Source organism: Micropterus salmoides, unplaced genomic scaffold (assembly GCF_014851395.1).
Source record: "Micropterus salmoides isolate LMB-PRFRI ecotype aquatic unplaced genomic scaffold, ASM1485139v1 Ms_hic_scaffold_14, whole genome shotgun sequence".
NCBI lineage: Eukaryota > Metazoa > Chordata > Actinopteri > Centrarchiformes > Centrarchidae > Micropterus > Micropterus salmoides.
The window spans coordinates 22,255,711-22,266,201 of NW_024040485.1; the positions used below are offsets into that span (position 1 = coordinate 22,255,711).

Consider the following 10,491-nt stretch of genomic DNA (forward strand, 5'->3'; position numbering starts at 1 on the left):
GATCGTATTTCCCAAAATGTCAAACTGTTTCTGTAAGTCACCGGTATTTACCAATTTTCACTTGAATTTTGTGCCTTGCCTGAAAATCATCTTTCCTAAATTGGCAAACACCCTGTTGGCGGCAACATCCGTAAAGGATACAACAACCTAGGAAGTATGTTCATCTTGAGCAAGCTTGTGGGGACAGATTTCCCCACGTGTAATCCTTTTTGTTGCTCGTTATGAGGCCACGGTTACGTCTTGTTATTTTTAGATCTCAACTTTATCTGCACAATTATTTTGCCACCTCTTGGGAAGTGACTAAAGATTAGCGTCATTGTTCTGATGACAGCAGTGTCAGCTACTGACTCCACATGGCCTGATTCTCAGTAATGATCACTTGAGTAAATCTAAAATTACCAAACCAGTTTCCTTAGACTAAACAGCTCATGTATTGTACATGACATTATCATATTTTCTCATTTAAATTAACATGTATATTTATCATCTCTTACTGATATCTTACTATACATCCACAGGCAATTTCAAAAACAAGAGTTTATTAAGCCAATGTGGGCAACTGGTTTTTAGGCCCGTCTACATCCTGTGTGTGAATTATTCTTCTTTATGCATTGCCTTGGAGCAGCTGTTTGGAGGACAGCTAATCCAGGCAACATCACATTTCAGGATGAAGTGCCATAAATAAACATATAGACAATTTGCAGCAAGTCAAGGTGAAGTAAGGAGAGGGCAACTCTGACATGTTTACTTAATTAAGAGATTAAAAGAAAAATGTATATTTGATGAGATGAAATTTGAAGAGAGAGAGGAAACCCAGATGCTGCTGCAGCAGAACTACACCATCACACACCTTCATTGTGTGGGTTTGAAAATCTTCATTCTGTCTGTGTGGCATTTCACCCCCCACGTCTGAAAATTGACCACCAGTTCCGTTTGTCTGTGGAAATTTATGATTTGTATCGTGTCGGTTGAGCACTGACAGTTATTACTGTTAGCAGTATGCCAGATGCCTCCACAGAGCAGACATACCAAGGACTGTTTGAGAACTCTGGCAGATGCCGGGAGGGTATTTTTGGCTTCACGTATCACATGTCAGATGGAAAACGCCTAAATGTAAATCCTAGTGAGCAATGTTCCTGTACACAGGCAAAGTCTATTCCCTCACTTATAAAGAATAGAGTGCTTTCATGCAAGATTGTTGAGGCGTGTGTAGCACCTACACCTGCTCTGCTGCCTGATGGATGGATGGATGGATTGAGGCTTCGGGCTGATTTGTGTAGTAATTGTCATCTTACACACATGATTTCAGTTTTTTGCTTTGCATGCATAATCTGTGTCTAAACTAAATTGTGGTCAAAGTGTAAAAAGTTATAACTGACACTGGCTGGAAGTCAACTTTCCCTATTGAGCAGGTTACCAGTCAACACAGGACTAATAAACACAATCTCTCCCTATCTCACCTAGCGGCGCATTAGTCTCCAAACCACCTAACTTGAAAATCTTTAAGTTAATTAATAGATGTTTCCTAAGCTCATGTTTCCTGGTCAATAAACTGATATTATCGATGACTACTACTAGTAACTTTCACTTGAGATTTTATTTCATTAAAAAACATTTTTCGCAAATTTAATTACAAAAAAATATTACGACAAAACTGTCAATTTAGAACTCACACCTTGTTGCTCATCATTATTTTCAGCACTGTAACGTCTTCTCAGTTACACGTCTACCCTACTTCACTGAGGAATTTTGCATTTCATGATGAGACCTTTTTAGATCCAACACATCACTGACCTAGTGTGTATGTTTCTAGCATTCATTCACACAGCAAGAATGCCTAAATGCTTTGCACCATCATTTTAGAAGCACACACAAATATAGGTCCAGTTTAAAAAGTGAAGTAATTTTTTCTATTAAGGTAATAAAATAGATAAATGCCAGTGAGAGAGGCAGCCTTGTGTTAAGAAAATGTTTTTGTTTTTGAGTATTATTAGTTTTGGCAGAAAAATCCAATGCAAGCAGAAAATACACTCAATCATCTGGCTGAGATGGAAAATAAATTAGTTCATCTATTACCATCCCATTTGTGAGCACAGTGGGTAGCTAGGATCTTTTTAGGACCCTTTTTCTTTACACATTCTGCTGTCAATGCAAAGCTAGTGTTATGTTATTAAAACACAAAGACTACAGATCACTGACGTGATGTTGGTCTCTCCAGGGTTTTGACATGGTTGTCCGACTGAAAGGACTGAGGTAATATTCACAGCGATGATCCTCCTTTCATTCTGACCTATGACACACTCCCTCCCACTCCGTCACACATTGACAAACACACTGAAGCAATACTACAAAAAGGCTGCTTTGCAAGGGTAGGTGTAGCTGTAGAAAGGGTTACAAAGGAGAGACATTTTCACGGCTGTGCAGTACAGCCTCCCCATCAGTCCAGAGGTTTTCTGTTTCACTTGCGGGTGGGTTGCTGCCTTCCATAGGTCATAGATATCTTCCACGTGACCATGTGAGGTCATCATCTGGTCATAGATGCACAAGTGGTAGGGCGTTTTGCCCTCCCCTGAGAAATAGATGTGCTCCTGCGGTGACACACCAATGGCGTTGGCGCAGATGCCCATGAACACATCGTCTATGTAAATAGAGGCGTTTAAGGTCAGGGTGGCTTGGTAGATTTTGTCCGCCACATCCCTGGAGATGACATACCCAGCCCCAGCGGTGTAGTCAGGGTACAACAACCACTGGTACATCTCAAAGGGCACATAGTACTTGCTGTCTTTGCTGCGAACTGGCGGCGCCCCTCTGTTCACTCGACCAATCCAGAAGTCCATGACACCTCTGTTGCTCATCTCCTGCAGGTAGCGCACCAGGTTGGGCATGTGGACAAAAATGTCATCGTCAGCGGTCATGAAGAAGCGGGCATGAGCACAGTGGCTGTGCGTCCAGTGGAACTGCAGGATCAGCTTCAGGGTCAGGTTGTGAAAGGAGTCTAAAAAGTCTTGTTGGATCAAATCACCATGGAGATGGTCCTCGTGGATTAGCTGCTCCTGAAAACCAAGTCCACTCCTCTTGCTCCATGAAGGCTCATCCTCCTTGATCTGAGGCGCTCCTAAGGCGAACACCACCTTGACTGTCACTCCCAGGGTGTTTTGGATGTAGGTTTCGTTACCCCAGGTGGATCTGATGGCGTTTCGCCTCTCAGTGTTCTGTGGGGATGTTTTGACAAAGAGGAGGAGGAAGATGTCCTTGCCAGCGCATTTCTCTGGGTGGTCCAGCTGGTAGCGGAAGTTGCTGAAGCTCCTGGCCTGTTCACGTGGGATGGTGAGGCTCTTGTTGATGAAAGTGAAGCTGTTGACCAGGTAGCGATAGGAGTAGGATTTGACGTGGCTGACAACGCTGTTGTCCAGCTGCTCCCAACAAACCATCACCACCGACAGCACCAGGCAGGTGGTCATCAGCTGCACACACTGGCATTTTCGTATCCGGCGGAAATTCACAAACATCCTGGAATCTTACTACCCGGTGGCGGTGGTCCCTGTCTGATTGGTGATGGTGGTGAAGCAGCTGGTGTGTGCAAAGGAGGAGGCGAGATAGTTGAGAGTCTTGTTCCAGTGCTTCAGAGGAGCACTTGGTGGGTCTTCCATCCTAGGCTTTCCACATTCAACAGGAGGCATAGGCAGCTGTAGGAGTCACTGGGTCTAGGCCCTCCATTGCAGCAGAATCACTCACACCCTCACAGTTGCCCAGAAGTGAAGCTGTCGTCTTAAAGTACTGAAAAGAGAGAGCAAATTTACTTCGGTGAAAGAATACTCAAGATAAACCTCAGCATCCTTATCCTATAGAAATTCATCTATTTCTAAATATCTGGTTTTCCAATATCCTTCCTAAGTAAAGTGTCACAGTGTGCCATCATGACATGTTTTGCAAGCAAATATTTTATATATTTTCTCATGTAGTGTTGCCTCCGTATTTTGTAATAAGATAAGTGCAAATGAAACTATGTTTAACTGAGACTTTTTTGTTGTTGATCTGAACTTGGCATTTGTCTACACCCACTTGTATTCAGCGTTGTGTAAGATTAGTAACGTTAGCTAAAAATCAGTTTGGGGGGGGGGGGGGGGGGGGGGCACTGAAAGCAAAAGCCAACACAGCAAATGTGGCAATGCAAGCCAGACCATAATGGAGGGGTTTAAGGTGCAGACCAACTGAAATCGCTGAGAGTCATGGAAAGCATTCGGACACAATGGACAGTGTCAGAATACCTTGGCAGCACAATACGGGACGAGAATAGCCTGCTTCCGGCTGGGCCTGGGCTGAAACCAAGGGGGGATCATGATGGGACTGTGGCCTGGGACTCCCGCCGCACTCCGAGAGCTTTTTAAACATCATTGGATGGCCTGTGCCTAATGGGGTCACTGGCTCGAAATGGCTCTCTTTTCTCTCTGCCCGATAATGACAAACTCTGCTTCACCTCTGGTTCACCTCAGCTTCATGCTCTTATATGGAAACACTTACTGTTACACCCAATTATTTCTTATATAGTACACTTTACCAAATACAGCATAATATGGTATATGTGCTTAAAAGTGAAAAAAATTAACTCTTCAAGACTGAATGCTTCAGTATTGTTTGTGATCCACATATTTAAAAAATTTATTTCACAAAATTCAGAGAGTTTAAAATTCCAATTCTTGATTTATTTCTATGCTTTTCTGTCCATTTCTAAAATGCTGTTTGACCAGTTGTTAAATGAAGGTGGAGCATGTTTTAACCAGTTCCTTTAACCAGTCTGTTTCATGGCTGCAATTCTAAGTATGCTGTACAGGTATAAGTCTTTTTCTAATGAGTGACTTCAGATGGTGGTATACAGAACATAATACATTTTGGTTCAAGTGCCTGTTTGATTTGGAACATTTTTATGATAGAGGTTATAATTAGTTGCCCAGACATTTTTAGTAATGGGCAAAACACATGTGAACAATTTAACTGTCTGGTTTACTGAATATTGTAAATTTTGATTGTATTTTTGGCTTGATAAAGAATCTTGTGTATATTTTCCATGAGTATTCCCTCTAATACATAGAATTTGTTGCTTTATGCATTGTTTTATACTTTGTTTCTCTGTTGTCCTCTTTTAACTGCCGACCTAGTTTTAAGTTTCACTTTTACCTGATTGTGTGTTGTGTTTTAATGTTGTTATCTTCTATTCAATTCAAGTTCATTTATATAGCACCAATTCAAGCAATTTGAGCAAGCACTTGGCGAAAAAGAAAAACTACGTTTTAACAGGTAGAAACAAGTATTTTATATATTTTTGAAAGGGTATTCCTGGTGTCCATGTTAGTATTTTTTAAATCATAAAGCTTGTTAAGAGTGCTGCTCTTTGTTACCTTCTTTCTTTTGGAAATTGTTGATATAGTTTCTAAGTTAAGCTTAGTTTCTAAGCTAAACCAAATCTATTTATTATGGCTTTGAAGGAATTATCATCATTCTTAGTATTTGTGATTTTGATGACCAAACTTTTTACACATTATCCATTTTGTTTGGTTTAAATTTAGCATGCCATTTCTCTGAGATAAATTAATTTGTTGTTTATGTAATGTTAAATTTCCAGTTATATAGAGTGTTATTAGTGTATCTGTTCAGCCATTTAAATTGTGCAGTATCTTTATCTTTAAAGATTAATGGCTTTATTTAAAATGGTGCCAGCTCTGTCTTTAGTCCATTTCATTATGATACTTAGTTGTGTGGCATGAAAATAATTCTGTCAGTCTGGGAGTGTTAATCCACCATGTTCTTTAGAGTTTATTAATGTTTAAAGTTTGGCCCTTTTCATTTTATTATCCAAGATAAAATTAATTATCTTTCCGTTCCATCTTTTAAAACTTTGTGGAGGAATTGAAATTGTGCAAGAGGAATTGTGAGGACCATCATTTCAATTGTTTCTACTCTAAAGATAGAGTCAGATTGTTTTCAGTTCCTGTTTATTTTTTTCTCTAGATTCTGATAATAAACCTCATAGATTTGGCATAAATCAGTATGGATTATAATTAATTTTATTGTAAATTAATTTTTTTATTTATTTAGTTGGTTCCACTTAAATCTGAGCTTTTTAGAATAATCTGTTTGTTGTTCACCTATAGGCTACATATAGACTAATTGTTTATCCTGAATGATCACTATTCCTTTATACTTTTGATTGTCTCTAAAAGTGGAAGCTATAAAATTACGTCATCCGCATATAGTGTTAATTTATGACACTACACAGCCTACTAAAATATTGCATTAAAAATGCAGTCAACAACAACATGTGTCTCTAGAAACAACGTCCCTGTTATTCTAGATAATCCACAGAACACGTTGCTAACAGTTTTCGTGGGGAATTTTTCTTCTTCACAATGGACAATGAAAATTGTCCACAGCGAGTAAAGCAGACATTGTTTCTGTAAACATATGTTGCTGATTTTTTATACATCATTTTTCAAAGCTTTAAGCAGCACAGGTTCCACTCTCCTCCACTGTATCGTGGTGTTGGCAGAAATCTTAGAGACAGATATCCCAAAACTTTCTGCATACCACTTAAAGTAGGCCTACATTTGGGTGAACTGGCCCTTTAAGGACGAGGTACGCCCAGCTGTCCCTGCCTATAACATTTCTCTTTTTTTGCCTGCTGCCTTTATGATTACATATAGGGGAGACCGGGTATGGTTGTAACCCTTTTTGTTTCAGGAACTATAACTTTTTTTAGCTAGAGTCAAACTTTTATACAAAGCACCCAAATTTGTTCACTACAAAATGCACTAATTAAATCCTCTAGAAGAATCTCACAGACATGAGTTGATGTCAAATACATGGTGTTCCTTTGTTATGACCTACCCCAATACCATGGTAAGTTGTAACACATGCTGGGGTAAGTTGTAACAATTAGACAAAAAAAGCAAAAATGGATGCCAGACCATATGATGCACTTCAAAAACAGGTATAGTGACATAAAAGAACAATGTTTCTCTCTCTCCGTAACAGACTATGTCTGATCGAGTCGCTTGCATGTGTGTATGTAGCCTACATTTGTCTACTAGAACAAACTTACTTGACAGTATAATATATGTACACTTTAAACATTTCTACAATGTACCTAATTAAAGAAAATCTTTTTACATCTTTTGGTCTAACAAAGCAAAACATCTGTGTGTGTGTCTGAGTGTCAGTGTGTACATATTCTTAATGAGAGTCACAGTCAGTGCCGGGCCGGTACTTATCGGTATGCAGTAACATTTTACTCTTTAGCGTACTGGGAATTTTTCCTCATGCATTGGCACTTCTCACAAGCTGCCCGTACTCTTTTATGCCATCTCCATCGACGGAGACTGAGTAGGGAAAGGATTCGGGGCCCAATAACATGTGAATAGGGAGTACTGGTCTTAGTGCTGAAAAATGAATGCTGGTAACCCTGGAGTGCAGGCTGAGTGAGCTCAGAGACTGCATAGGGCGCTCTGTAAAAATATTACAATCAAGAAAGTCCTTAGTTGTATGTATGGGGGATGGTTGTAACAATTTTAAAAGAAGTGTTACAATTAAATTAGCAGGGGAAAAATGCATCACACGTTGCCTAAGAAACTAAAATTCAATCTAAGTCATACAATTGTATAGATACTAAACAAAATATAGTCTAGGTCCAAAAATTTTTCTCTCTATAAATTCTGAATGCACTCGTTTCCGGCCATGACAAACACCACAACTGACCAGGGAGGACGTAGGTAAATACCAAATGATTACATGACTTCTATCTTATGGTGGTGTTACAACTCTCCCCATGTTACAACCATACCAGGTCTCCACTACCTACACATATGTATCAGATTATTCTACAGAAGAAGTTAAATATTACCCATTATTTAGGCTACTCAGTGACCACTGTTACACTTCAAATTCAAATTAGCTTTATTGGCATGAATGTATAGCAACAATATTGCCAAAGCTATATATAAAGTACTTAATAATTATGGAGGAATTGCTAACGCCCCATAGACTATGCACAATGCATTTGGGCTATGGACTACGTGAGAACAGGCTGTTTCATTTGCACAGTAAAAAAAATCCCAAACAAACACAATAGATAGCAAACTGAATTGTACGAGTCATCAGTTCAGTCAACAATGCGTCTTGGCTTAATTAATAAGACTTTTTATCAGCCCTTTTTATTGTGTGCTGGTCCTATTTTTACAAAATGTTCCTCGCAGTTAGATGTTTTGTGTGTGGCCTATGCGTTTCTGTGGTCTAATAATTGCTGATGTGTACACGTAGCTGCTTAGAATGGATGAATAGATTTAAAAACACGGATTAACCATCTGGGCCTGTAAAACAGGTTGTTCTACCGTCACTCTGGGATAGACTGGCCTACGGAGCAGGCAAGAGCGCATGCTGATCCGTACCGCTCAAACTCAGCTAAAGCAAGCGCTGTGGACGTGAAACACGCCACGAGCATATTTCCAAAGCCACCGATCGTATAAATCCATTTGAAACACACCTAGATGGGAGGGAAGGAAAATCACACTCGGGCTGGTAACTCCAACAACTCACCGGCAAAAGACAGCCCTTCCTCCTCTCTGCTTGATGTGAACTTTTCCTTCAGGTGGCAGGAGGTCAAGCGCGTGCCAGGAGCAGGCATCAACCCCACATTAAACAATCAAACCCTCACGTGTGTCTGAGTGAGAATATCTGTTTTTTCCCCCCCTCTCCTGATCCTTTCCTCTGAGTCTCTAGTGTTGCTTGTAAATGTGCGTGTGACCTGGTTCTTCTTTCTCTCTCCCTCCTCTTTCGGGCGTGGGGGTGGCCTGCGCTCAACAGGCAGAGAGAGAAGAAAGGTAGGCCAATGATGAGAGGAAGGCCAGCCCTCTGTGCCTCATCCTTGTTCTCTGAATGACATTTTAAGATTTAGATTGTATGTCAATAGCATGTAAGCAAGGCAGCTAGTTTTGTTTTTTTTATAACATATACGTCGGGTCAATCTTTTCCACAAAACAAGGCAATGTTTTTTGTGAGTGTTAATTCTTTCTCATTGTCTCACAAAAACTCAATGTCTGACTCTCCCTCAATGAAAAATGAAAATGGGAAGAATTAAGCCCCCACTCTCCCCCTGAGCAGGGGCGAGTTCAATCTCAAAACGTTTTGCAACGTTTCTCAACTGCTTTCTCCCGTTTGGTGGGCGTGTCACACGTGCTTGACTGATTCCGGTGACATAGTTGGTAAGTCTTTCTCTCTGTTGGCAAATTAAATTGTGTGTACACAAGGAGCTAAAAGATTTCCAACTAAGTTTACCTGACGGCTCTAATGGTAACTGCTGATAAATGCCAACCGACGTCTTCTGTTTCTAGGAACTCCAGGCCATCAAATCTGTCTGACCAGGTAAAGACTGACTGACATGGTCGCAGGGGTCCATGATTTTAATATACTGCTGAATGAATATTTTTGAATTTAGCATTTTCACAGTGTTCTCATAGCCATTAGCCAATAACATTTGTTGTGAACAGTAGTGGTTTGTGTTGTATTGAAGTTGTTTTGCACTTTACGTGGGTAGTTTTTCATACTGTGCATAATTGTTATCTTAATGTAGATAATGCTTTAAAAAATAAATATAAAATCTATCTAATATTTTGTAGAATATTTTATCTTTCTGCTACATCAAGAGTGGATGTTTTAATATTGAAGGTTTGGAGCCGCCTCTGTATTTGGGATAAACACAGGAAATCCCTTTTAAAAGTTTTCAGCATTAAGCTACCAGACAAAAACAAAGTAGAAGTCAAAAGTGCTGTCAGTCAGTTTTACTATGAGTGTTTCAGTGAGTGTAACAAGCAATAAAATTACTGTGGTCCATTATGTTGCTAGAGGTCCAGATACAGTGCACAAGGGTTATAATAATTATATTGCTGGGTCTCAGGAATAAATAGAGATTTGAATATCTCTGTTTGTTAAGATGAAATTCAAGAGATTCAAAGCATGCTCAATACTTTCTCTACTTTGAATGTCCTGGTTTGTAATGGATCTCTGTGCCGTAGCTGTCAAAGAATGGAGATGCTATAAACTCAGAAACTGTTGAATGGCGCATCAGTGCTGCTCTCTTCTCTCAGATTACCTGAAAATGCTGCCCACAAAAAGCTGCAATGCAAATATGTGGGCACTGAGCTACTACAGTATTCATACAGTATGTCATGTAGGAAAAATTGCTCCGGTATTGTCGGAGAATTACTAAGCTTGTCCATTAAACAGGAGAGGCATCACTTATTTTATTTTCGTTGGCCAACTTTTGAATTGAACCTCAAACTAAGTATTTTTGGTTTGCTTACTGGGATATAGAAAGATGGAGTCCTAGGAGATTTGAACTGAGATAAGGACTCATTAATTGGTGGTTGAACTTTGGGTTAGTAAAATGTGATGCTTCTTCTCCACCATTGCTCATAATAATAATTCATGCATCACTTAATTTCA

At 39.7% G+C, this 10,491-nt stretch overlaps 1 protein-coding gene across 1 annotated transcript; it reads right to left on the minus strand.

Annotated features, from left to right (window-relative positions):
• Positions 1-1,578: 1,578 nt before the first annotated feature.
• On the minus strand, positions 1,579-8,824 carry b3gnt5b (UDP-GlcNAc:betaGal beta-1,3-N-acetylglucosaminyltransferase 5b). The gene is made up of 2 exons (XM_038718431.1): positions 8,587-8,824; positions 1,579-3,777 (listed from the first exon to the last, which is right to left on the minus strand). The coding sequence occupies exon 2, from the start codon at positions 3,507-3,509 to the stop codon at positions 2,346-2,348; it is 1,164 nt and encodes a 387-aa protein (XP_038574359.1). The 5' UTR covers positions 3,510-3,777; positions 8,587-8,824; the 3' UTR covers positions 1,579-2,345.
• Between the last annotated feature and the right edge of the window lie 1,667 nt (positions 8,825-10,491).

Coding starts and splice junctions, on each gene's coding strand:
- b3gnt5b (XM_038718431.1), bottom strand. CDS start 3,509: ATGTTTGTGAATTTCCGCCGGATACGAAAATGCCAGTGTGTGCAGCTG.